General features: G+C 38.4%; 1 protein-coding gene across 7 annotated transcripts in view; it reads right to left on the bottom strand.

Moving 5' to 3' along the window:
- FRYL (FRY like transcription coactivator) overlaps positions 1 to 27,150 on the bottom strand; it is a 182,920-nt gene that overhangs the window by 135,022 nt on the left and 20,748 nt on the right. For 2 of the 7 annotated variants that reach the window (XR_014228520.1, XM_082315340.1), the window contains exon 1: positions 12,185 to 12,675. The exons of 2 other annotated variants lie outside the window; for them this stretch is intronic. Coding sequence is in view for 4 of the 5 variants with exons in the window: in XM_082315340.1 (XP_082171466.1) it covers positions 12,185 to 12,386 (202 nt within the window). In the remaining variant the exon portion in view is untranslated. Of the gene's footprint in view, positions 1 to 12,184; positions 12,676 to 27,150 lie in introns of those variants that run through there. 3 more of the 7 variants (XM_082315335.1, XM_082315336.1, XM_082315337.1) reach the window with 3 other exon arrangements.

The raw sequence follows: 27,150 nt of genomic DNA, 5'->3' as shown, positions 1-27,150 counted from the left end.
AAATGTCATTTACAGGATGGATTCTTTTCAAGTTCCTCGTTTTCAGAGAGCAAAATGGAAGAGACTTCTGGAAAGTACACTGTGTTTAAAATTGAGAGCAAGTATGTCCACTGTGAAAGAGTCTAAAAATACCTATCACTTTGGAGTACTTACATGGGAAGTCTTTCATAAGATTATTATTTTACTACCCAGAGAGAAGATGGAAAAGAAAGCATTTGCATTTAACTATAAGCCAATAGCTTTGATCTGGAGCTGGTTTATGTAAGCGAAACAATCCAAAAAGAAACTCTCAAACTGAGGATTTATGCATACTTACATTAGCAGCCTGGGCATTACAGAATTTTAATAAATATGTAGTTTATATACTGATCCCAATATTTGCATACCTTTTGATTCTGGACCAGTTATAAATTTCACTATTAAAGGGAACATACTACTATAAAGTCTATGTTTTTGATACTTTCTCAAGAGTCAAGGTGTGGTATGTTTGAATGAGCACACTGGTATCAGTAAGCTCTTAAAAGACCAAGACAAGAATAGGACTGTAGGTGTAGTAAAGCAGAAGTGTGCTCAATCTGCAAACGCAAGCTGTTTGCACTCTACTAAAATGATTAATTCAAGTGTCCAGTCCACAACGTGCTTTTTGCCCAGATATGAAAACCTTTTAGTAAAGAGGATGGCTAGAAGCAAATTGCTTGAGCTGCTTCGGTGACATCAGTCTGCAGACTCCAGGCTGCAAATAGCCCTATACGTTACAAGTAAGCCCAGCTGCTCTGGGAAGTATTAGACCATCCAGTCGTAGTACTGTTCATTCATTGCATACTTGACCTATACAAGCAAAGTCAATTCAGCACTTCAAGAATGCACACCTTTTAGGTGTAATATTCAGTCCATGTACAGTAAGCCCAGTCACATGACAGGCAAGAGTTGCCCTGGGTGTTATAAGTAGCTATAGGGCCCAAGCAATATAAGAGATCAGACACTATTGTGCTGTAGTACAAATAACAGAAGTTTCCTTTTCTTTATTTGTAGGATTTGGAATTTAAGAAAAAAATATTTCTAAAAGGATTGCTATACTTATTAGGATCAATACGTTTACTACAAATATGTATGCAAAGGTTGTTTGTACAGCTTTTCTTTAATTAAAGTAGCATCATGCCATTTTCTTGGAGCTGCCCAGAAATATTGCTGGCAAGTATTTTCAACAATGTACATAAGTGCAGTGCGTAACAATGGCTGTTTCTGTAACTGCCAGAGCTCTGGTCTGTGGAAAAAACCAAGATGCAAGACCAAAAAAATAATTTAATATGGTTCACGCTATGTTTTTTTAGCTTCATCTCTCCAGGATGAAAAGGTAGGGGGATTTTCATGATTGAAGATATTGCTGAATAAGTTATCTTAAAAGAGCAATATTCAATTTTTTAAAGTTTGCTTTTAAATGACAAATAAATAACATTTTGTACAAGATTCATTTATGTTTCACAGGGAACAGTACAGATTTTTAGCCTCACTTCCTCCCCCCCGCCCCCATTTGAAGTGTTACTCCCTGGTTCTACAATAGTTTGATTTCCCTAGGAGTATATTCATATCGTACTCCTTCCCTCACCCCCTCCCTCCTCCAATGCAGTTCTTGCTCTTTTCTACTGGGATGGCCGAGATAACAGAATATGATTTGTCTACTTATCCCTCTACAAAACAGTTTGCATTAATCATTCCAGCATAAATATTCAATTTAAAAAACACAGCTAAAGGCATTCTTTTAAGTTATGTAAAAACCATAGAGTCACTGTTGCTTCCAACAGTTTCTTTGAGGTTTTCAGTCCTACTACATTCATCTTCAGGATGATACGGACTGACAGAAAATGCATTCAGGCAAAGAACTACAAATAATATTTCCCATTTAAAGTAAATTATGAGTTTTCCAACTAGTTCTGGAAGGACACTGAAGATGCACAGCTTTCTTGCAGAACATAGTCTTTGAGTAAGATCAAAGAGGATATTCTTTAACTTTTCAGTAAGTTACCATTATCTTGATTGATCAGTAACCACCAAAAAAAACCCCAACAAACAATGAAACCCACACCACTGGCCCCCCCAACTTTAAAGAAACAATAATTAAATCCCCCAATATAAAATAGCTTTCAAGGAAGTTTAACAAAGACCTTACCAACTTCGTAAGGATTTAGACTAAACAGATTTCAATCTGGCCCTTCCTGAAAATCCAGCTTTCCAGATCAGCGTACATTAGAAGATTACAAGGAAATGAATCAGTAATAAAAAAGTGAAACATTTCAAACAACCCAGCAGGCAGTTCTGAGATGATAGTTAACCAACCTCTCTCCAAGAGGAAATGAGACAGGTAAAGTGATACACAAACCTACAGCTGTAACCATATCTCATGAGCCTGACAAATCCAAGTTTCTCAATTTTCAGAGGCATCCCTGTAGTTAAAATTCTAGAGAACTCTTTATTCCCTCTCAGATGCTCAATTTCGACCTTCCATGACCGCAAACCTTAAACATACAAAGCCCGACTGGTACAGGTCTGTGTTGGACAACTTGAAATAACTGCCCTAAGATCTGATCTGCCCGATTCTGTACTGTGTCAGCTTCCTTACTGTGCTTCGGCATTAACGTAACAGCATACTGGTTTTGAAGAACCAGCACTCCAGTTTTCACCAACCTTTTAAATGGAACCTGGAAACAGTTAGGGAGCTATACAGAAAATCCCAGCTTTGTTGCTGGGTGTTTAAATGGATAGAGTAGGGAAAGGCTTAACTCCGTTACCCTACAAGGCCTTAAGACAACTGCTACAAATCAGTTATGTTTCTATTTTTGTTGCTCCTCCCAAGCTGCTGGATGTCTGTGCCACTTTTACAGGAAACATCCTATTTGCGTTATGTGAGGATCAGCTACTCTATCCCTACAGAAAGCATTGGGGAAAAAAACACCAAGAGTTCAGGACTCATCCAGGAAAACAAAACAAAGAAAAGTTAAAGTGAATTAGCTATAGGGGTAAACTCAGCACAGTAGTCCCCAGTCTGTTAAGCCTCACGAGTGCAATAATACTTGGGTAGAAAATGTTCTCGGCCGCAGAGTCCCACTAGACTCGCACAGCAGCTGAAGGTACTCGCGTATTTGCCTTTCCCTGTGCCAGGAGATAGATTTCTGCCTTCCTCCCTCCACCATAAGCAAAAGTTGAACATTTGCTCCTGAGCCACTGCCGCTGGCAGCCTGCAGCCCATTTCTGTTTATCCGTTAAAGCACTTTACAGCCCTGCATAATGCAGATGTACCTCTGGTTCTGCCACAGAGTGCTAACGGCAGGCAGGGGGATGGGGGCTGCACAGTTACAAGTGGGAACTACTTCAGGTGTCTCTGCTAAACCTCCTCACAAGCACAAGCCTACCAACCTACTCCACCATAGCCTAACCCCCTATGTAGGTATGCAGCTGGCAGAGCAGTTTTACAAGCTCTGCACACAGAGTATAAGGACTTTGAAAGCTGTAGTTACAGGCAGGAGAAGGAAGGAGAAGGGGCAGGGCATGGACAGGCAATTTTCTCAAGGTTTCAACTCCTGAAATTGCCATTCCCAATGTTTCAGTTACACAGGGCAGGAGCATAAGGAGCTCTATCGCCCAACATCATAAATAAATAAACAATTACATTAACACGGCATCCTTCATAGCTGAAGTAAATTGGCATATTTCTTCACTCCAAAGTCAGCAAATGTTTAATTACAATGCATTTTTTTAATGCCTTAGTTAGCAGGATTTAAACAATTAACTGCTTTTAATGCTGAAATGTACAGCTTTCCCATCTCTGTGAAACAACAGATATTCTTGTAGGAACCTGAAGCAGGAATACAAAATAGAAATGCTTTAAGATTAAAAAAAGGTAATTAATACATATACATTGATTTGCAAGTCAGAATTAACTGAATTCATGAGTGTCATTTCTGAACCTTTATCCTCAGCAAGCATGCTGTTACATTGAAGAAAAGCCAGAGAAGAAATAGAAAAATCAGGAAGGGAGAAACAAGAAGTAACAAACCCAAATGCAGCTAAATGCAACAGTTAGATACCAAACACCTAACACACACTAAAACTTTACAACAAGGCCACATTTGCCTGGAAGTTCTGCAAACTGTCCACAGCACAAAGTTCCCTGAAGTGCCCCAGCTGGTGGACTACAAAACAGCCTTGGCCAGCCGATGCACCTGTGCCAGCACCGGGCAAGACCACCCAGCAGCTCTGAAGCTCATCACTTCACCTGCGATGCCGAACGCAGCTCTCCATCCACACACCGGCATCTGGCAGAGCAGGTCAACTGCAAAGGGAGAGTATCACTTCACTGCAATCCCTACTAGTTAAAAGAAAAATGCAGAACTGAAATCAGGTGGTAGAAACATGTTTAGGTAAATGGAGAATATGCTTAGACTTTTTCTATTCATGGAACTGGCTGCTCTCTAGTTGTCAGTCATGTTATTTCTTGATAGAGCACTAGTGTACTGTTAATTTCTTTCAGTAATTAACATGAACATGTTAACTTTCCAAACATACAATCTAACTACAAATATATGTGGTGTAATTTCATCAACTTCTGGGCAAATTAAACTACTCAGTCCTATGCTGCTCCTTCCATGAAATAAGAGTTTATGGAAACCCCAACCAAAGAATAAAGAAAAAATACTTTAAAACTAATTCTAAACAACAGAAAATAACATACTGGAGAAATACAGTATTTTTATACAAGTTATGAGCTGCTTTTGTGTGTTTTACTTCCTGTTTTTCCTGCCTTCAATTTAGAAAATATTTTGAAATTAAAAACATTATTCCTTCAGCCAGTCATCTTCTCAAAGAAGTAACTGAGACAAAGCTCACCCCAGTGCATCTTAAAAGATGCCAAGAGACACCAGACATTTTTGGGTCAGTGTCTAATACAACTGTGCAACAGCATCCTAATGCTGAAGTATCTAAATCTCGTATTGCCATACTGGTCTTCTCACAGAGCAATGAAAGTCTCCCAAGCAATCAGGGTCCAACACAGATGCTTGTCACTACAGACCTCACTGGTACTAATGAGCTAACGAATTATTATTATTTATGTAGTATCTCTATATAAGGGGTATCGCACAGCCTATAAAGCAAGGGTATGCCACGTCCTGAACATCCAGAGCATCTCATGAAAGACTGCTGCACACAGGAACTTAATCCCTTTAGAAGGTACCATTGCTGAAGTGATGAGGCTTTCTCAAAGTTTCACCTATCTCTTCAAATCAGTAGTGCATTTGGACTTCTCATAACAAAAATCTTTCCTTTATAAATAAATACAAACACGAAAAACCTTCAAGCACAAGCTGAGAATCCTCTGTCTGGGAGGGTCTCTGCTTGCAGGGACCTCTTAGAACTTGGCTGGAGAGCAAGACGACGCACGTTGAGTAAAACAGCCGAGGCCACAAACACTACTTCCCAAATCACTGGTATTCTTAAACAGCGCTTACTAATTGAGAAAGCATATTCTCAACTGAAGAAGGCACTCATGACATTTCCTTACTTGAAGGGCAACTAAAGGCTATTCAGTGCTAAGTTAGAGGCACAAAGAATGCCATTTACTGAAAATGGAAAGGCTTTCCAAAGTAGCCCTTGATTAAGATGACATAGTTGAAATTATTTTCCCTCAGTTTGGATCCATGTAATACTTTTTAGAAGGAACACATATAAAGTTAGCAGTCACCGGGTAAGAATCATTCTGTTATTGAAGAGCTTAAACCAAAAGAAACTAGGAACATGGAAGTCTACAAAACAAGACATAAAACAGCTAACAAGTGCAGCCAACAGAAACTGCCAAAAGCCATCAAAAGCATCATGAATTACTGAAAATAAAAAAAAAAAAATCATATCTGCCTCTTCCATTTAAAATTCACATTTTCATTAAGAAACAGAATAACCACCCCTAGAGGAGATTAAGACTTGTTAGATCACCTATAAACTAAAACTTTTGCATTTGAAACATGGACTCTTTCCCTTTTCAACTGAAACCTGAAGAACTGTTTAACAAAACATTCAAATTATAATCTTTCTGTAACTTAAAACTGAATTGCTGATGTCACTAGCATGGCATCTTCATAGGCAACTGCTGATCTAACCCTGCTCGTGAATACTATATTGACCTTGGAAATACTTTCTGGAGCGTTAGCGGGGGTGTTATTTTGGATTTTTTAGCCCAGTGATCGATTTTAGTGTGTTTTAAAGGATAACAGATTTTACTTAAAGGAAAATGGCTCCTTAAAAATAAGCTGAGATTTTGATTTTATACGCTGTCCAGCCTCTTACAGACTCTACCTTGGATCGCAGACATACTTTATAAAAAACAGACAGATAGCAGTGTCACAAGTATGTTTTAAAATCTGTTCTACATGCAAGAGATTTACAGTGTGAATCAAAAAGGAACAACAGGCTAAACCCTTCTCTCCCTCTCAAAACATCGCTTTCAAGACCTGTGGACAATTTAGACACAAAGAATTTAAAAGAATACTTTTATGTCCTTGTATTACCATCGTACCATGGAGTGACTTCAGCACTTCACAGCTCCCCTTAATCGGCTATCGCAGGATCTTCTGAAGACTTGCTTGTTTTTCTGGCTATGTTAAATTTTTTCTCATTCACCCCATACTATCTCCTCTCTCTCCCTCTCCTTCAAGTCAAAAGCTTTATTTTGTCCCTCTCCCAACTATCTTAGTGTAAAGTAATTGTGGATTGGAAAGGCAAAGAGATATTTGCTTTATTTACAATCCCCACCCTAAGTTTTAACTGCATTATCTCAAAGAATTAGCCTAATGTTTTAAAGAATATTTGCAGCTCAATGCTGTCCAATTTCACCTCTAATTTTTTTTTCCCTAATAAACTGGAGTTCTCATTACTTTTGACTTTTCAGCTTACGATCTGGACAGCAGGACAGAAAGACAAAAAGAACCAAAAAAAGCCCAAACACCAGGATTACTAACATTCACTTCCTAAATTTGCTGTTGGTTCTTTCTCACATTATTTCAGTTTGCTGCCTATCCATTGACATTGGGAGGGGAAGGGGGGTTCCTCTTGGTTTAGCAAATTGAACAGTCTCACCAAGGACAGACATGCACCAGGACCACCACAAATGAATATACAAGACAACTATAGAGGTGGAAGGGTACAATCACCTTTTCACAGCATTGAGCCATTACATTGGTTCAGCTGTCATATGAAACCTTATACTAACATACTTCAGCTTTGGAAAATCTTTTAAGTGCTTAAAGTCCAGAAGCTGCATAAAAAACCCCTGCAAATGTGACGCAGAGGTAATCTATTAAGTGAACAACAGCACTTAAAAAAATTGTAAGCTCTGTTCACCATATCTCAGGGAAAAAAAAAGAAATTACCTCCTCATTAAATCCATATGAGTAGCTGGTAAGTATGAAGAAAAGGCCCTTCTAGATCTACCTTTGAGTTGTACTGTCACTCACCTTGAAAGAAGCACTAAGTTACAATTACTTTGTCACTCTTTGGGATGAGGTAAAGGTAAGGTTTGGCAAGAAGAAAAAAAAAGAAAAGAAAACCCACAAACTGTAGCAAAAAAGTACATTCATTGTAAATTTCTGCATGCTTATTCTTCAGATGAATCCCTGAGACAACTACAGTAAAAGCATATTAGGCGTACAGCCAAGTACACAACACAATTAAAAAAAAAAAAAACGGATCTCAAAAAAATAGGGCCAAAAATCATATTTGAGATATCTCCTAGAACTAAGTCATACCATCTTTTTTTTTTTTTTTTTTTTTTTTACAAATATAACTATAGTTGATTTTCCATATTAATTGTAAAATGAACAAGTCAAAGGCGTACTCCCTTTGCACTCATGCTTACTTTTAAAAAGACTTGCTGGGCATTATTTCAGTTCATTATTGACTCCATCTTAAGCAAATGCCTTACTTAAAAAACATTTACCCAATAGCCATTGTATCTGCTTATAAGCAGTAATAATAAAATGTATCATTACTGCACTTAAAATAAAACTCTGGAGAGATGCTTGTGTTTCCATTTATCTAAAATATTAAAGAGTTTTGCTTTCCACAAATCAATATATTTAAAACAGAGGGTATCCAGAAGGTGACTGCTACTTTTGATGATGGTAAGACATGTAACGCTGCCCCCACTACTGACCAAAAAGGCCCTCTCAGTAAGTTGACTCCCCTCGCCAATTCATCTCAAAAATACTGCCCCAAAAATATTAGAACATTTTCTGCTGGCTTTGTGAAATGAATCAGCTGAGGGAAAGGCCACACCAGTGCCTGACAGGAGATGGGGAGGGGCGGCACAGCTGGGAGCAAGATTGCCCTTTTCACTGGCAGCAAACTGTTAGATCCCCCGATCCGCTTGTAAAAGCGCACTCAAAAATCTAAACAAAATCCCCTTCCACTACCTTCTGTTGCGAATAGCTTCAAGAGCAGGTTCCAGAGGCCCTTAGGAAAGGTTCCTTATTACTTCTTATGGAAAATATACATAGAACAATTTCCTGGGGCATTACTCAAGCAAAACAATGCTATCTGCTGTGATAAGAAAACAGGAGAGAGGGTTAGAAGTTTTTATGTAAATAGCATTTTGGATCACAAACAGTATTGCAGAACAGTCTCTGAATGTAAGCAAGAAGCAGAGATTGGGGGGGGGGGGAAGCCATGGTACTTAGTTGCCCCACTAGCTCCTCCAGCCTTCTCCAACTGAAACTCAGGACTCGGGTACGGGAACTGACTGTTATTCCAGATAGATGCTGGGCCTCCTGGTCATCCTCTGCTGTACGAGGCTGATCAGAGATGCAGCACAGAGCTGAAAACGCCCTGCAGAGTTGCTGGTATTACAGGGACGCAGTGCTCGTAGGCAGTTTACGTCTATCCAGCCCCTGCTGTTAGCCCCCTGAGGCAATTACAACTCTACTACTCATTTCGTTACCACCAAAGAACACACTTCTGTTGGCTTATTTCTGCTCCCCTAGCAGAGGCACTTGAAGAGAAGCAGGTTTAATGTTTGCAAAAGGAGATGTTCTCCATTCACAGAAATAATGCGGACACTGAACAATAAGAATACCTAAATCACTGACAAATTTAACATCTCTTGTGCAGTTATTGCAGGTTTGACTTACACGGCTGGCCATTAAGACTGTTCCACAGTATTAGCTACCCTGCCTTACGACACAACCAAAGCACAGACCTGCAACAGAAGGGCACATTTCACGCACCACAGGTACAGCTGCCATTTGCCAGTCTGCACAGAGCACTCATGGCATTCCCCTTCTTTAATGATACAAACCGCAATAGGGAGAATATGAAATAATTTACAGATGTGTCTGTACACGTATGCATTTGTATGTGGGTTTTGGTACATGAAAATACTTCCTCTGGATCTTCCAAGCTCATCTTTCTATCTTTGATTTGGATTGTAGCTTTTTTGAGATAGAAATTTTCAAAACTGAGAATATGTCAACTCTTAAATGCTACAGCAAATTTAGAAGAACGACCTACTAGCATCTATTAAGCATTGTGATGCATACAATCATATGCAAATACTTCAGCGAGTTTTTTTTTCTAGAGTTCTAATAACCTTATAAATCTAGAAAGACAGTTATGAAAGATTTCTAAAACACACTTGAAACCACTCCGATGGAAGTGACATATTTTAAAAGATGTGTCACAGAGCATATTATTTCTAAGGTCTTAGTTTTGGCTATAAAACAAAGTATATACCAATTGAGTTAACATTTTGAAAGGCAATACTGATAAATGTTTTAATCTTTTTTAAAAAAAAAAAAAAAAAAAAAGAAAGAATCTCATCACTTGAATTCCACACAAAATATTTAAGTCAGATATATGCAAAACCAGCTAAGTGGTATTATCAAAATAATACTTTCATGCCTTGGATGCCAGGAATAGGTTTGGTTGGTTGGTTGAAGACTTTCTAAAATACTTTTATACTTTAAAATAGCTGTCATATTCTGTATTTCACCTAAATTCTCATTAGTACAAAAACGTTGCCTAAACAGCAACAATAAGGAACAGAAAGGAAAAAGAAAAAAGAAAATAACCCACCCACTTTCAAATTCAAACATATTTACAGGACAAACCACCTTAGCTTTTAAAAACCTATCGAGTTCCTGAACAGCTTCATTATATTAAATTCAGTGGTGCATTAACACCACATCTGCTGACATTAAGCAAGTAAATGTTTACAATTTTTTTTTAAATCATTCTATTGTTTTATTACCTGTTTTGTCGACACCTGCCTTCTGCAGAATACCCAGCTGGTAAACACAGTAGTTCTTTTGCTCTGTTCCAGCAGAGCAGTTCATTCCATTACCAAGATACAAAAATAGAAATAAGCAGATAATTTAAAGAGGATTCAGCTACTATCTGCTATTGTAAAAGCATGATCCCAGAACAGACTATAAGTCTGCATTTCGCAAATGATGACATCACACTATTAAATTATATTAGTCAGGCACTACCGATTTCCACAAAAATCACTTCTAATAATCACCATTTGGCAAATATTTAATGAGCAAGAAAGGAGATTTAATCTTCAACAGTAGGACTCATGTATTCTACGTTTATTGTCCTCATTTGCTTGAGCTATTGACAAAACATTGAAGGTTAGATGAAGGCATCTGTTCTGACTACAAACTTCAGCCTATGGCATTTTCTTTTAACCTGGCACAAAAACAATTCTATTTGTTCTGAAATTATAACGTTTATAACATTATTTAATATTATTTAAAAGTGAGACCTATAAAGAAACCATAATTCATCATAAAAGCAGAATTAATGATATGCACCTATGGAGATATTTAAGCTGTGCACATCACAGTGATATCCAACTATAAACTTCAAGGCTCTACAGCATTCAGAGTTAAAGTGAGGACACGAACCTGACTAAAAGAGCATCACCGTGAGCTTCTGATCAGAGTTTTCAAGCATATAACACTCGGTAAGTCTTAACAGACCTTGTTCTGTAAGAAGTCTCCAATAGTCCATACCATTACAACATTAACTTGCTCTAATTTGTTATACACAGGAACAATTGTTTAACAAAACAGAACTGTCCCTGCTTTCCCCAGCTGCCAACGTTACTCAACCTGACACATTAAAAAAAAGTGGTTTATCTTACAATCAGAAAGGCTAAGAAAAGTCTTTCCAAGGGAACTCCTTTCTCCCACCACCACCACAAACTTAATTCCATAGTTAAGGCTGTAAGTTCACCACCCAATAAGATGGATGTCACCACCTCCTATCTTTGCAGTTAGACACATAAGGGAAAAAAATGTCAAGGCCACACTAATTCCTGAAAATAGCAACCACATAGCAAAGGGTAAAAATTGTGCATCTGATAGCCATCAGGATCCAAGACCATAAAGGCTCAAGACCTTACTATTTTAGCTGAAGGCAAAAAGAAAAAAAGGGGAAAAAAAAAAAAAAAGTAAAACTGGATTTTCCATTGCCACCCAGCTGAACTGTCTGAAAAAAGAACATTAACTCATTCTACTTCGTTTTATTAGCACAATACACTGTAATATTTAGACGCTAAAAGGTAGTAAAGAAAAAAAAAAATCTTCATACAAGCAAGCTTATCCATGTTCTTAAGTTAAAAATTCTCTATACAATGTTCATATTTTTACTTGACTAGTTTACATATTATGTTTATTTTAAAAATCTGCCGTTTTCAAAACACTAGAAAAGGAAAGCATGAACATATTTTAAGTGAGAAAACTCTTAAAAGGAAAAACTTCGAAAACTTAGCAATTTGAAAAACAGGGAGAGAAAAGACAGCACAAAACTGGAACCCTGCACTGCCGTCAGAGCTCTGTGCAGCACGTCTGTCTAGACAACTCTTAGTGCCTAATCATAGCTACATTACCATTTAAAAACCTAAATAGGGATACTTATCCCAAAAAGGGAAAAAAAGTCACACAGGCACGCATTAGAAATCCTGTAAAACTGCTTTCAAATAGATCACTAACATGATAGTGTGCCAATGATAAAATAGTTCTAAAATTAAAGACACCATTATCATAGCAACTCTGATAAAAAGGCCTTTTATAATCACATTCATCAATTTAGCAAAATAATCATGATCTGAAGAAAAAGCTTAGTAATCAGTTTTTACCAGGTTGATGACATGCATACATACTGTAATCAGGATGTAAAACATGTGTCTCCTCGTCTTCATCTATTGTCTGTCCTAACGAAAACAGTCTGACACGTCTCATCTTCAGTAGCCTTGGGGAGCTTTCACGGGCCGTAGTCCCGACATCCAGAACTACATCTCCAGAAACGACAGTGGGAACAATTTTTTTCAGGAACTCCATTTTTACATGCCCTCTGTGTTCTCAGCATTTACTAAATTCAGCAGTTTAGTTACGGAGCGTGGCTCCCACATCAACTTCCTTGAGCACTGAGGTAGACCTCTCCTAGTGATGTCATGTTGAACCTGGGTGGTGCCAACACCAGCACGTCAGCTGCCAGCTGCTCCAAGGTAGATTTTAAAGACGCCTAACTGTACGGACTGATAAGAAAACTAAACAACAACAAGCCTATATATTAACCAAATACACGCTAAACTCTGCGCTTGTAGAAGACACCGTATTTAGCACTGCCACAAATTTAAGCACTAATAAAATGCACAGTGTATTTTCAAATTTCTATCTGACAGAGTTCAATAGCTCTTAATTTTCCTGAAGTGCAGAGAGAGTCTTCATCTGCATTTGAAAGATAACACTTATCATTCAGAAAGTCTATGCACCAGCTTTATAAACAAAGTGTCTAACAGCACCACGGTTTAAACCATTTGCATTCTCATATGGTTTTAACTACTAGCTACAAAGATACTACCATTTATTAAATATTAAGTTCTGTTTTGCAGAGACTCTGATGCTGTATTTACCACTTAAAATACTCAAACCACCTTCCAGAAAATGCCAAGTACAGAAATAACCTGTCTCATTTTGTCCAAATGTCCACTTTATCCCTAGGGCTACTTCTCCATACGTGCCTGGTTTAGCTGAGTTTTTTGTTTTTCTTTGGAGGAAGTTTAAATGTTGTTCTGTATTTAGCTTGAAGAAGCCATTATGAGAGATGCCTTGCATTTGGAGCGGAAAGCTCAGGGGAAAAAAGAGAGACATCAGCATAGAAGAGTGTTCCTTAATGCTTTCTACATTTGGGAATATGTATCATTGTATGATTGAAAGTATTTTATTTACTAGACTTGGAATGGAGATCCACAGACACACTACTAGGTAATATTCCCACCTCATTTGCCACCAAAAACTATACACATCACTCTGAGAAAATCCACTAATACTCACTCTGAATGTCTGAGCGGCAGCATGCATTCTTCTTTTATTTTTATGAAAGCAGCTCAGCATTCAAGACATTTCTGAATGCATTCAACACAGTTATCCAGCCTAAGCGTGAAGTATACCACACTACTGTACATTCCTTAAAAGAAGGTACTTAATCTGAAATTCACTACTGTGTCTAACTCTTCCAAGAAAAAGAAAAAAAAAAAAAAAAAAGGAAGAAATCTATGAAAGGTAGGGTAACCTGTTTCAGGTCTCTGAGGTCCAGCAGTTCAGTGCTCACAAGGGGCTGCTCACCTGGATTAAGCTGTCAGTCCTTTACTGACCAACTCTACCGTCACGCTTCCTAAGTACCAAATCTAGTTAAGAATGCCACAACTTGAAAAATGTGGTACGAGTTCATTAAAAGTTGCCACCTAAGACATTTTTCAAGTTCTATACAGACTGAAAACATGTGATATCTTCTGTATTTAAATCTGCATTAAAATCCCCAAATACTCAAGTTAGTCTATATTTCCCTTGTAAACGAATACAAAATTCTATACAAATTTTTCCCTGTAAATGAATACAAAATTCTGACCTTATCACAAAAGACACATTGCTAGATTATTATTTCCTACAGTGAAAGATTTGGAAGATAAAGCAAAAAATTGTACCTATAATCATTTCATTCACAGTATTTTTCCCACTGATACAAAAAAGTTATACAGAATGTATTTTCAGAAAAGCCTTTTATGTGTTTTCATAACAAACAATAAGATATCACAAAGATAATTTGTGATTATAAGAAATCACAAGTCATTACAAACTCAAGCAATCATTTATTCATAATAGCATTATTTTCTACAGAATTTCTTTTTTCTGCCTTTGAAATCTTGCCACAAACCTATTTTGTGGTTTCTAGCATTTGGGAACAAAAGAGAAATCCAGACACTCCTGTGAGACTGAGAATGCTTCCAATCATCCGCCTGCCAAACTGCAGTTTGCAAAGACGGGAGTAATCGGATATTTTGAGTTGTACCTAACTTAAAACACCCTCTGAAAGGTTCAAACTAGATACCAAAGTGCTCTTAACCACACTATGGAGGTTTTATTACGTATGTGGACACAAGGTGGAGACAACAGATGAAGTGCAAGTAGCTAGTGCATCACTTCAGTTAAATGCATAAGGTGTGACTTTCTACACAACATGCAGCATACATGAATTGGCCGTGAATAAAAAAATTAGTGGTTGAAACTATACTTTTTTATCGAGAAAACATAACAGCCTTTCAAGTAAGAGGGCTTACAAATAAAATACAAACAAGGAATAAAAACCACCCACCATATACATGATCATATTTCAAAATTAAACTTTATAAACCAATAAAGCTTATAGAACACAAATGTAACCAAAAGTTTTTGATTGATTTTTCCTTCACGATGGCTTTTGTTTGACTCTTAAGAAAAGGACACCAAGGAGTTTTCTACAGAATATAGTTGGGTATATATATCTATGTTTTTATATATATATATATATTTATTTATTTATAGATATATATGTACATGGATGGATGGTGGTTAACTGCAGGACATTCTATGAAAGCAGCATTTTATAAATAACGAAGCTAAGATAGAAAGCTTATGTTTCTGCCTATGTCATTTCACATACACTCCTCCCTCACACTTGCTCTTACCATCTTCCTTAAACAGTACAATGTATAACTGTGAGGTTTATACGATCTGAGAAATCTTTACAGATAATCTGTTGGGGAAAAACATGAGAAGCCTTATAATTGTTATAATCAAATTCCTCTTTAAACAAAAAAAAAAACCAAAACAGGCTACAAAAAGCCTTATTTGATAAATTTTAACACTTTCTTAGTCTGGAACCTGTAAATAAAAAAAAAAAAAAAAAGGAATGGGAGACTTGAGCTTATATAGAATTATTGTTTGTATTACAGTAAGTCCTTTGATGTCTTTCCACGTGTATTCCACTTCTGTTACACCCAAAGCACGACTCCGGTTTTGCACTGAAGTGCTTGCTGAGGTCATTCAGGCTTCCCCTGTCGCAATTCCACAGCTAGTGACAGAAACAGCAAGAAGATAACGTCCGAGCTCCACATCCCTCACTAACAGGAATCCACATCAGCAGGCCCTTGCATCAGAAGGGAACACGAACAGATCATGAAAGATGCAGAAGTACCAGAGAGTCCCAGTGAGCGATCAGAGGGTAACAGCACTTCTCAGAGCACTGTCCCTTTGGGCTAGACCTTTCAGGACACAAACAGCAAAGCTGTTGGGCGGGGGTGCATGGGAAGAGCGGCTACACAGGAATTCTGTTGAAGCAGGTGAACCTGCTGATGCAGGAACATCCTAACCATGAGAAATGCTGAAAAAATACAACACAATCAATGAAAGAAAGATCCATGTGAGAGAAAACTACTTGCAAGTCCCTTGAGTTCACATGTCTAGAGAACTTCTAGAATTAGCAATAACGATAGTAAAAGACAACTGTGAAACAGGCAACAGACTGGGAAGTAAAATTTTAGAAGAGAGTCTAGATGCCCTACAGCCTACCATCAATGTGCATTATTTGATGGGTCTCTTCAGGAGCAAGCATGCATTACAAACCTTCAGTTTTGCACCACAATGTTTTTAAAGCTATCCCGCCCTGCTGGAGCAAGCCCACCCCAGTCCCACCTGCTGTCGCAGCGAGGACACAGGACCCCCTCTACACCCAACGCGTGAGCTGGCAGGGCAGGGCCCGGGGCTCTCGGAGCCGGCAGGGAGCGGGGCCCCGCGGCCGCCAGGGGAACGACGAGCTGGAGCGGGGACGCCGCGCCCCCCGCCCCGGGCTGCCAGGCCCGGCGGCCTTTGCCCGCAGCGCCCCCAGCCGGCGGTCCCCGTCCCCGTCCCCCTCCTCCTCCGCAGGCCGCGGGCCGGGCCGGGCCGGGCGAGGTGCTCGGCTGACGGCGACAGCGCCTGAGCCCGGACTCGCCTGCCGGTGCGGCACCGGCCGCCCTGCCGCGCGGGGCGGGGGGCTGCGCGGGGCTCCGCCGCCTCCTCCAACCCTGGCAGAAGCCTGAGGTCAGGGCAGCCCTGTCGGCACGGCGGTAACGTGTTTCCCAAAACTCTCAGCCGTGACTGTGCCGCCGAAGAGCCGAGTGGTACGGCCGCCCCGGCGGAGGCGGCAGCTGGAGGCCTGCCTGTGCCAGCACGGGGGAGCCTGCGCTGCAAACCTGGCACTGAAATGCGACGTGCCCTGCGGTGGCACCGCTACGGCCTGGCACATCGCCGGCGGGCACGCAGAACCCTCCCCTTCTCCCAGCTCCTCAGCAACGTGACCACGTTGGGAGGACAAAACAACACAAAAAACCAAAAGCAAAACTGTCCCTCCTGCTGGGACACCGGTACTGGAGGCTCTGCCAAACCAGTTTCAACAGCAAAGACCCAGTAGTATAGAAAGGGTGCAGGTTCTGCCTTTTGAAAAGGCGAGCGGTCCAGGTTACACAAAGTGGTCTCCACCCCAGTTTGCAGCTCTTCAAGAAATGTTAATAATCCTTGAGCTCAAGGGTTTTAACTATGCATCCTTGAGCCCATATTGGACACAGCAGTTTGCATCAAATAAGCATCAGTACTATTTTCTCCAACTTGATAACTTAAACCTGACATCACTGTTTCAAGCAGGAGTGAATCTGCTAAGGAAATAGAGCAACTACAATAGCACCCAAGTATTTAGGGGGAAAAAAAAAAATACAGGATATTTTTCCTTCGTGAATCTCAGAATAGAAGCTTAATTTGTAAGAATTTGTCTTATCCCAATGCAAACAATCTGTTCTTCCCCCAAAAAAGTGAAGATCAGAGGTACATAACTGAAAGCAGAACAGAACAGTAGAGTTAGAAATTGAATCACAGAAGCATAGAATTGTTTAGGATGGAAAAGACCTTTAAGATCACCATGTCCAACCATTAACCTAGCACTGCCAAGTCCACCACTAAACCATGTCCTCAAGCACCACGTCCACCGGTCTTTTAAATACCTCCAGGGATGGAGACTCAACCACTTCCCTGGGCAGCCTGTTCCAGTGCCTGACTACCCTTTTGGTAAAGAAGTCTTTCCCAATATCCAACCTAAACTTCCCCTGGCGCAGCTTGAGGCTGTTTCCTCTCCTCCTATTGCTTGTTACTAGGGAGAAGAGACCGACCCCCACCTCGCTACAACCTCCTTTCAGGTAGTTGTAGAGAGCCATAAGGTCTCTCCTCAGCCTCCTCTTCTCCAGACTAAACAACCCCAGTTCCCTCAGCCGCTCCTCATAAGACTTGTGCTCCAGACCCTTCACCAACTTCGTTGCCCTCCTCTGGACACGCTCCAGCACCTCGATGTCCTTCTTGCAGTGAGGGGCCCAAAACTGAACCCAGTACTCGAGGGGCGGCCTCACCAGTGCCCAGTACAGGGGCACTATCACCTCCCTGGTCCTGCTGGCCACACTATTCCTGATAGAAGCCAGGATGCCATTGGCCTTCTTGGCCACCTGAGCACACTGCTGGCTCACGTTCAGGCGGCTGTCAACCAACACCCCCAGGTCCTTTTCCACCAGGCAGCTTTAGCTGAACCTGCAGTCTAGCCTGTAACACACCTGTATTAAACTCATGAGAGGTACCGGGTACTGGACAGCCACGCTATACTTGTTACTCAATTAGCAGGACATTGTCATCATTTCACACAAAAGACTGTAGGGGTAGGGAAGACAAACCCAGTTTCTTTCTATGCTGCACTTCTTTAAATGACAAGCTTTTTCGCTTTAGAACTATAACTTAACATAGTCACATATATATATTTTTTTTCTTTAAATACAGAAACTGAACAGACAATATAACCTCGAATAATGTATGCATAGGGAGAAAACAGTTTATTTGTCATATTATGGAGTCATCTCATCTTTTAGCAGTTTGGACTAACCACCTGTAAGAACCTGACACATTTAAAGGAATTAACTTTGCATGTCAGAAAGTTTCAAAATGTTAAAAGATATTTAAGATAAGAGGCTATCCTTCATATAATTTAAAATTATACTTTACCAGTTAATTCCCAAGCTACTTAGCATTAATGATTTCCTTGGTCCAGTTCGATTAATGTAATTTCACAGCAAAAAAACCTAAGGACCATTATAAGCAGGGACAAAGCAATGTACAGTTTTGCAATAAACTATATCAGCGTAAACTTGTTGTAGCTATTATTTTGCATAAAAATACTTTAAACCTAAGCCATTTAATCTTTCTATAGTTTGGCTTTATTGTTTTTTGGTTTTGTTTTTTAATGTAAACATGCAAATAGTTTCAGTTGTCCCCGTGCTTTTCTGAAAGTCTAGCTTTCTGTTTCCTGAGAAATCAAAGAAAAGTAACAACTGTCAGCTTTTGGTGAACTTTCCGTTTCCTTTTAGTCACTTAAGCTGTATTTGCTCTATATGGGGGGGCTGGGTTTTCTGAGCAAGTTGTGGCACTTTTTCTTTGGAAGGTTGGGGACTTCTGGTGTTTTGGGGGGGTTTTGTTTTGGTTTTTTTAAGAGCTTGGCTTTAATTATTTAGTATTAGTAGAAGTGAAATACAAGTAGAAATAAAATACTGGCAAAATATATCAAATCAGAAGCTGAACATAAACTACAACTGTTAGGTTCACTGACTGAACGCAGTATTATCCTGTTTAATAAAAAAGCCCCGAAATTTTTACCATTTATGTATTAGGTAATAACTGTTCTTATCTTGAAGTTGCATGCAAGAATACAATGCTTTCCTGAACTCATTAGGCATTCCTGAGAAGATCAAGGTATTGTCTTATCCCGCAGCTTCCACAATCCTCTGTCAGGATAAGGATCCGGGCTTCCTGTCGCTAACCTCCTGCTTGTTCCAAGTACTGACGTTAACACACAAGATCTTCCAAACCTATGAATTTCTTCCACCGGCAGATTTTCTTCAAATAACAACTTGCATTTCAAAGCAAATCCCAGAGTAGTACGTACTCTGAATCATACCCGTTCCCATGCAAGTAGGGACACTGAGAGAAGACGTCACTACACAATCCCGTAACAACAGAAGTGGCCAGATCTTTTCCCTTATAAAATGATCAAAGTGAATGCTGACAAGCATGATGTTGCTATTTCTATGCAAAGGACATTAAAAAAAAAAAAAACCAAAAAAAACCCAAACAACACCCAACATTTAAAAGACAAAGGTTCAGTGGAACAGCTACCAGTAAGTCAGACCAACAATGGCAACACTGCTATGAAATTGGATCTCTGAGGAATTGAGAGCTGAAAACCTTTACCGAAAGCTTTTTAGGTGCTTAACAGAAATACAAGGAACAGAGTTGCCAACCGTTAATGTAGGTTTGCCTATAGAAAAGCCAGAACACAGACAGTAAGTGATAACCAGATACCAAGCACACACATACATCTCCAGAATTGCTGAAGAATGAAAGTAGTTCAACATACATTTCTTAAACAAATATTTTGGCTATTTGGTTGACAGCTATTTTCACAGCCATTGTCACTGTTTCTGTTAGAATTTTCTCTAGTGCTGCATGAAAGTACACATCTGTAGAAGAATTTCCTCATGTTTGAATGGCCAACTTTTAAAATCATGCCCAAAGCATAAAAGTCACATGGCCAGGGAAAGAATCTATAGTTTATTGTTCAAAATAAGCTTCATTCCAATCCCAAAAGTGCATACGGCACCAGTTTATCTTGCTTCCCTTACCAAGCCTGACCTAATGTTAGTTTACTACTTAAAATTTTATACAAGGAAGGTATGTTTAAAATGTTACTGACCTGTGGAAGCTATCATTACCCTTTTCTCATTGTGACTCTTTCTCCATAGGTTCTAGTATTTAAAAAAAGCAGGCTTACTGAGTTCACAGTACACAGGACAAGCTCAGTTTAAAACGCCAATGAAAATTCTTTGGACATCTAGATTTAAATACAGGGTCTAGTCTTGGTTTACATAGCATTCATCCACACTAATCTATTTTAGTTCTTCTCTTGCAAAATGGACAGAGTTTTTGAAACAATCACAGAACGTTTATCTACGCCGCAAAACAGAAAGCAGAAATTAATACTCAACCGAGTAAAAAAAATCTGAGTGGGTAAATTCACAAGTCCATTCGCACGGACTGACATACTCAAGTCTCTACTAGTTTAGGCATACATCCTCTATGCTCTGTTATACAAACCATACTACTAAAACTCTGAAACACTATATATAATATAGTGTTACAGTGAAATATATTTGAATTACAAGATTTATGTCAGCTGAGGAACAATATATTTTTAAATCCCATATAATATATAATCCTCCTGTATAAAATTTCAGAGTGTGATCTCTTTCTTGTAACAAAACCACAGTGCCAAAGAAGGATGTACAACTAGAGAGCAAGATTCATAGATTAATATTAAAATTAGTCACAGAAGAAATAAGAACTTCATTTTCTTAAGTTAAATCTTTGTTCAGCAACAAGGGTAGCTAAATCAAGTTGCTGAAGATAAATTATTTTCTCACACAGAGATGGTATCTGTGGGACTTCAGAAGGTTACTCTTAGCTAGAGGATACAGGGAGTTAAAACTAATATATCTATTTTCTTAACAGAATATTATCAGCAAAAGTTAGATATCATGTCTGTTTGCGCACAGATATGTTGGGACAATAACTTTTAAACTTCTCCCTTCTCATCTCTTCTATCTCAAAAGACAGAAATAATAATCTCTAAAGCATCACACAAGATTTTTCTAGTGGAAATATATAAACTCAAATTTTAAAATAGTAGTAGTTTTCCTCTTTAAATTCTAAATGAAAGACTTCCTTCAGTGTAAAGCAACAGCACTTCAATTCTTCTGCAAAATATAGATGTCTTTGCCCCTTCTTTTTACTTAATAACTTGAATGCATTTCCACTTGATAATCTGAACATAACCAGAAAGAATAAATGCTGCTGCCAAAACTATGTAATTTGGTTTAAATAGAAAATAGCCCAATCTATCAGTTCTTACAATAAATGTAGTTGTACTAGGTACTCTAGGCTGAAATCTTCAACATTTTATGGCTCACAGAAAGACTGGCACCTGTATTGAAGGAAAACGAATTCACTCCTGGTCAGATCAAGATGCCTTCCTTACCTATTAGGGACATGTAATGATTATATTAAATTCAAGGCAGTGGAAAAGTAAGACACTTAAGGAACTTACTTATCAGATAGTACATGATCTGAGTATGATTTACTATAGTAATACATCAGATGAATAGCAGCTATTAATTTAGAGCAAATCTTTTATGTAAATTTTTTAACCCTGAAAGAGAGTAAAGGTTTTTCCATTTGCAAACATAGAATATTTATGGATATTCTTTCCATTGAACAAGTTTTTTTAATTAAGATTCAATTGTCTCCTGTCTTAAGGAGCGGAAAAAAAAAAAAATCAGTAACAACAACCAGACCATCAGATGTAGCAGAGGATGCTCCCAGTGGAGCTCCACGTGGGCCTACAGGAACCCCAGTATCGTAGCTTTAGTACATAAACACTCGTAAAATGTCATTCATGTTTAACAGAAAACAGAGCTATCCTTTCAATGCTATAGATGTTCACATATAGCAGAACTAAAGTATTTTAAGTGACTATATTCATTTCTAAAAGGAAAAAAGAAAAAAGGTGAGGAATTTGCACTTTTATAATTTGTAGAAAGGAAAGAGAATGGATGTAATTTAGGTTTGTTTGGCAAGGTTTTGGTTTCAGGCCTTTGAGCACAGGAGAGGAAATACTAACTTTCAGTGTAAGATGTTGGATGAAGTCTCATTTACTCGTCCTGTTTGAAAAGCTACAATACGCTTGGGAAGAAACAGAGGTCCGACTATGTTGGGCACTAAATTAAGCTCCAAAAATATTTCTAGTAAGCAGGTGAGAAAAAAAGAGAGTAAGTTTAAAAAACAGGAATTCTGGATTATTAGCAAATAAGAAAACACAGTTGGTAAATGCACTGCTAGAATAAATAATTCTCAGTACAAAGTCACTAAGTAAACAAATACGTGGGAAGATGAAGGAACCTAAACCAACAAATTGTTGAGCCACCCAAGAGAAAGCTTCCATTTTTGTCCTATATGGAACACTTATGTACTTATGCACAGCCATGAAGGTTTGTTCACTAAAATTAGTCATATTATCACAGTAAAGCTTATGAAATTGCAGAGAGGTAAACAAGACCACCATAAATTAAAAAACAAACAAACAAACAACAAAACCCAGAAGCAAGACATGGCACACTAACTGTGCGCCTTCAGAAGCTGGGTGAACAGATCTTCCTTAAAAGACAGCGATCAAGGCAAAGGTACCGCTCCTTCACACAGGCTCCACTGCTCAGGCATTCTGACAGTGACCTGGGGGGCAACAGAAAAGCTCAAAGAGGACCTTGATGTATTAGTTCTTCCCAAGTACCACAAATTAAGATGGATCTATAGAACAGACAGACACATCATAAATGATAACTTGAAAAATACAGATTAAGACAAAATAGTGACAGTGTACATTTAACTAACATATATCATCAGATTAAAAAGGATTATTCTAATTTCTAACACCAGAAGAAGGATAGGCGAGATTAGCATGTATTGTGAAAGGATTTAAGAAAAAAATTCCTTATTTGGATTTGGAAGAGATTGCTGTATTACACCTATCTGAAGGAGAGGTTAAGCCTGTTCCTATCAGGAGCAACAACAACAACAAAAAATGCCACTGAAGAGCAGAAAGAGGCAACCATTGAAATTTAAGGACATAGCTGAACATGATCACCCAGGAAGGTGAGGATTCCTTTATTTAAAGAAAAATTGATGCTCCGGTCATCTGATTAGAATAGAAAGACTAAAGACAACCCGCATCCTTTCCTCACTTGTGGCTTTTTAAATAGACTAATAATAAAAGACTACTAATTGTCATAGTGAAAGACAGAAGGATTCTTTTTCAAAGAAGTTTCAGAGGCTTGAATTACTTCCTCCTTAAGGAGGATGCCACAAAATGAACTTTACTGCTTTCCATTTCTTAGTAACTGATTTTCAAAACCATCTATTATTTTCAAATTAATGTGCATTAAACAGGAAGAGTACGTAACATACACATTTTTAATACACACAGGTCAGCTTATAGTACAATTGTTTCAAGCCATCTACAATGAAAATAGAGGTGTGAAGACTGTAATTTTGTCCACACTAGGATTATCTTTCATCATTCACACAGAAGAGCCAATGAAATATGGTTAAAATTAAGACTATTAGCTAAGTAGACCATGAAGAGAGGGGGCTCCTTTTCCTCACACAACACTGTTACTCATTCCTTGACTCTGCTGTACATTTTAGCCTGAATCCTTATAACGTTTAAGGTATGCCTCAAATTAAAGGATCAGGGACTGTTGTTGTTACTGTATGGTCTGCATCAGCAGTGAGCCTCACTGCACTTCATAAACCATTTCTGAGCCAGAGATACTTACTGAGGAGGAGCTAAGGAGGATAGCAGAGGTGAGAACTTCACGATCAGCGGTGCACTGTAGGTGCAAAGTGTGCTGAGCCAAGCGAGGCAGGACGTGTTAAGCCACGCTGGGCAGAAGCACAAGGGAGGGGAACTCACAGAGTTTCCACAGGAAAGCTCTGCAACTATGCCGGAGGTATCAGAAGTAGCTACATCGCTTGTGCTTTATCCAAATCTCTGAAAAATCGCTTATCATTGTCTCCCTGTCTTTGAAGTATTGTTTTGTATAGAGACATACAGTGTTTTCATTAGCTACTGGCCAAGGGACAGGCATTTTCTAGTTCTGTAAAGACTTCTGGTTTCCATTCCATTATATATCATAGATTTAAACTGTAATACAGGGTCATTACTGTAACTTGTGCAGTTATTCTGCACCTTGATAAAGAAGTTGCTGTTTCTTTTAAATTAAGCACCTCTCCAAGTTAATTCTTTTCAAGCAAATAGTTGCTGGCTACACATGGAGAACAGCATCATCTCCACAGTCAATAGTAAAATAGTTGTCTGACCAAAAGGAGTGTTAAAAATAAGATTTTAAGATATATATGCATACAGATAGCTGTATATAAATAAATTTCAGAGCTGTAATCGTGCAAAGTTAACCAAGATCAAACTTAGTTATCAGACAAGTTTCTTTCTCCACCATCTTCTTCCTGATGCATAAGCAGACTTCTAAAAAATCCACAACAGTTCAAGCCCTTTTGAAGGCCAAATGTATTTCATTTTAGGTGTTAAAGAACACCACTGATAGTGCCTTGTATATGATGTTCAATATACAAGTAGATTACATTAAAACAAATATATGGTCATAACGAAATCTTAATCAAACTAAAAATTATCATTCATGATAAAGATAAGTAGCTGTTCTCCATGACAGAAAATAAGTTCAAAAAGAAAAAGCTTTAAGAAAAGGTTAAAACCAGGGATTTTATGAATGTTGGATGTTGCTACAAAAACAAACAAACAAAACCACACACAAACCAAAAAAACCAAACAAAACCCCTGACCTTCTAGACAGCAAGCAGCACAAAAAGTCCCCAGAATCCTGGGCAAGGGAAATCCTACAGGACAGGTTCAGTGGGTTTTTTTCCCCCTTGTTGGACACACACAGTTTTCCCACTCCGCAGATTAAGCAGCTCTTCTGTGTCCCTATTAGCATTTTCATCTTCTGTTTTCTTGCAGATGTGTCTCAGATGTTGCACGTTATTTGAACAACACAAGGCATCAAGTGTGAGGCATTCTGCAAGTCATTTGTCACTGCAAGAAGCATGGTCTACAAAGTTCTTCAGCAGAAACGCAGCTCTAGTCAGGCAGCAGAGTGAGAACTAATGTTCAAATGAAGCAGGAGGGGGGGGAAAAGCCCACAAAAAAACCTATTAAAAGTGAAGCCCACTGAGCTACATAAAAACCAAAACATCTTAATAGAAACTTTTAATAAAACAGAACTTAAATATTTCCATTTATTTCCCCAATATCCATCTTACAATTTATATAGACACAGCTAATGAAACTGCTGAGCAGGGTAGCGAGTATCAAGTACTGCTTTAATCCTAAATGATTATTTAAGGAGAGGAAAAAAAGAAAAAAGAAAAACCACGCCACTTTTCTCCTCTTGACGGTCCTTTATTTTCTTAATTATGCTGGAAACAAACCTTAGCCAAACTTAAGTGCTACACCTGCAAAAACACCGGTAACGTATGAACAGGTACATTAAATTGTTCTGAATACTGTGTAGCAGCTGCACTTACAGACAGAAATAGGCTTTTCAGCATAACTGATGCTCCAGACAATTTTTCAGAGAGGTCACGTAGTCTTCACTATGAGAGCTTTTCGAGACCTGACTGGATAAAGCGCTGAGCAACCGGGTCTGCTGATGAGGGAACTGATTCCAGGGAGTAAATTAGTAACACAAAAGAATGGCAGCTGGCACGTTTTTCCAGCTATATATTATTTTTCCTTCTCACAAGTATTTTTAAAGGAAAGCACTTGAGATAAAGACTCTCTCTGCATTCTCTGACAGGAAAATACACCCTGACAAATGACTTGTCTTTACCTTTTGCTGAAGTGAAAAAAAACCCCATGTTTATTGCCTACACACAACACAATAGGTTTTTAATACTGAAAACAGACAATAGATACAAAAGCTAAGGACGCAATGCTAAAGATATTTTTTAAACCTACTACTTGATTGCTTTTTAAACATCTAGCAGTAAGTATTCGAAGTACAACAGTTACCGAGAAGTATTCCCACAACTAGATCAGCACTGAACAAACAGCCTTGTTTCCAATAAGGAAAAATTACACATTTCAACCTTGAACACTGCATGTTTGCCACTGGAGCATGTTTTCTATATAAACATATAGAAATGTAGAAACACACATAATCATGAAAACCTTTTTAAGTGAGTAAAACTAGAGTTGTCCAAAGCATGATAAGCACCCACAAGAGAACAACTTACAGTAAAAAAAATGATACTAATGTCCTCAAACCCTCTGCCTCCATTTTTGTGTTTCATTTAAAAGATTTATCTGGAGTTCCTACTCTAATGCTAAAATGTGTATTTGCCTTCCTTGAGCAACAGAAAGATATGGATGTTCAAGGTAAACTTCTGCAGCAACGAATTTATTACCTTTTGAGAGAAAGAATACGTACATCAGAACACAAATAATTATGATATAAAAGTCTAAAAGACAGTGAAGCAAGTCAGCATGTTCTATAACTAGAAATGAAAGCCAGTGACAGAGGCAAACAACAGGGATATGATACACTGGAGATGATCCAATGGCAGAACTTATGATACATTCAAATTCTATTTTATTGTATATTTCTCCTGTAAAGAATACATAGGACAATAAAGCGAGAGCTATGCTAAAAATATTACAAAATATATAGTATTCTAATTATTAATGATCATTAGTTAATAACAGAACATAGAATATTCTATTACATTCTATAAAGTAATATTACAGAATATATAATTAATATAGAATGTCTTGAATAAGAAAGTCCACATAGTAAATACTGTAGAAACAACTGCACTTCAATGTTTTCCTCCTGTCACGCCAATATACTCTCCATTCTCAAAGGCCAAAAGGAAGTACAGTCGATCAGTTTCACTACTTCACTATAGGGAAGCAGTACATTGCATTATTTTTAAAGGACAGTTTAGATGCTGGATTAGTTAGATCTATCTGTATCTATTTCAGCTCAGAAGTGCTTTATCCACAATAATTGCCCTA

Source organism: Platalea leucorodia (genome assembly GCF_965183815.1).
Source record: "Platalea leucorodia genome assembly, chromosome: 6".
NCBI classification, from domain to species: Eukaryota; Metazoa; Chordata; class Aves; order Pelecaniformes; family Threskiornithidae; genus Platalea; species Platalea leucorodia.
The sequence above is the reverse complement of the archived record's forward strand: the minus strand, read 5'-3'. Positions and strand labels throughout refer to the sequence as shown.